The sequence below is a fragment of the Apaloderma vittatum genome, unplaced genomic scaffold (genome assembly GCF_000703405.1).
Source record: "Apaloderma vittatum isolate BGI_N311 unplaced genomic scaffold, ASM70340v1 scaffold35909, whole genome shotgun sequence".
NCBI classification, from domain to species: Eukaryota; Metazoa; Chordata; class Aves; order Trogoniformes; family Trogonidae; genus Apaloderma; species Apaloderma vittatum.
This window is the reverse complement of record NW_009737602.1, coordinates 688-983: the sequence shown is the minus strand read 5'-3', so window position 1 is coordinate 983 and position 296 is coordinate 688. Positions and strand designations below refer to the sequence as shown.

The following is a 296-nucleotide window of genomic DNA, read 5'->3' as shown; positions in this document are numbered from 1 at the left end:
TCCTTGCCGCCCCGTCGTCCTCTCACTCGCTCCATCTCCTGCGCGCAGCTGCACCCAGGGGAGAGCCTCTGCCCTCCAGGGGGGCAGCGGCACTGCCGCCCTGCCCTGCGGCCCTGCTAACGCGGCTGTGCTTGCAGGTGTGGTTTCAGAACAGACGGGCCAAGTGGAGGCGGCAGGAGAAGCTGGAGGTGACCTCCATGAAGCTGCAGGACTCGCCCATCCTCTCCTTCAACCGCTCACCACAGGCAACAGCCATGGGTCCTCTCAGCAGCAACCTGCCCCTGGAGACGTGGCTC

The 296-nt window shown here is 66.6% G+C and overlaps 1 protein-coding gene across 1 annotated transcript in view; it reads left to right on the top strand.

Annotated features, from left to right (window-relative positions):
* Positions 1–137: 137 nt before the first annotated feature.
* RAX (retina and anterior neural fold homeobox) overlaps positions 138–296 on the top strand; it is a gene marked incomplete at its 5' end in the record, with an annotated part of 442 nt that continues 283 nt past the window's right edge. Inside the window, one exon of the mRNA XM_009877386.1 lies at positions 138–292. Within this exon, the coding sequence (XP_009875688.1) occupies positions 138–292 (155 nt within the window). The remainder of the gene's footprint in view (positions 293–296) is intronic.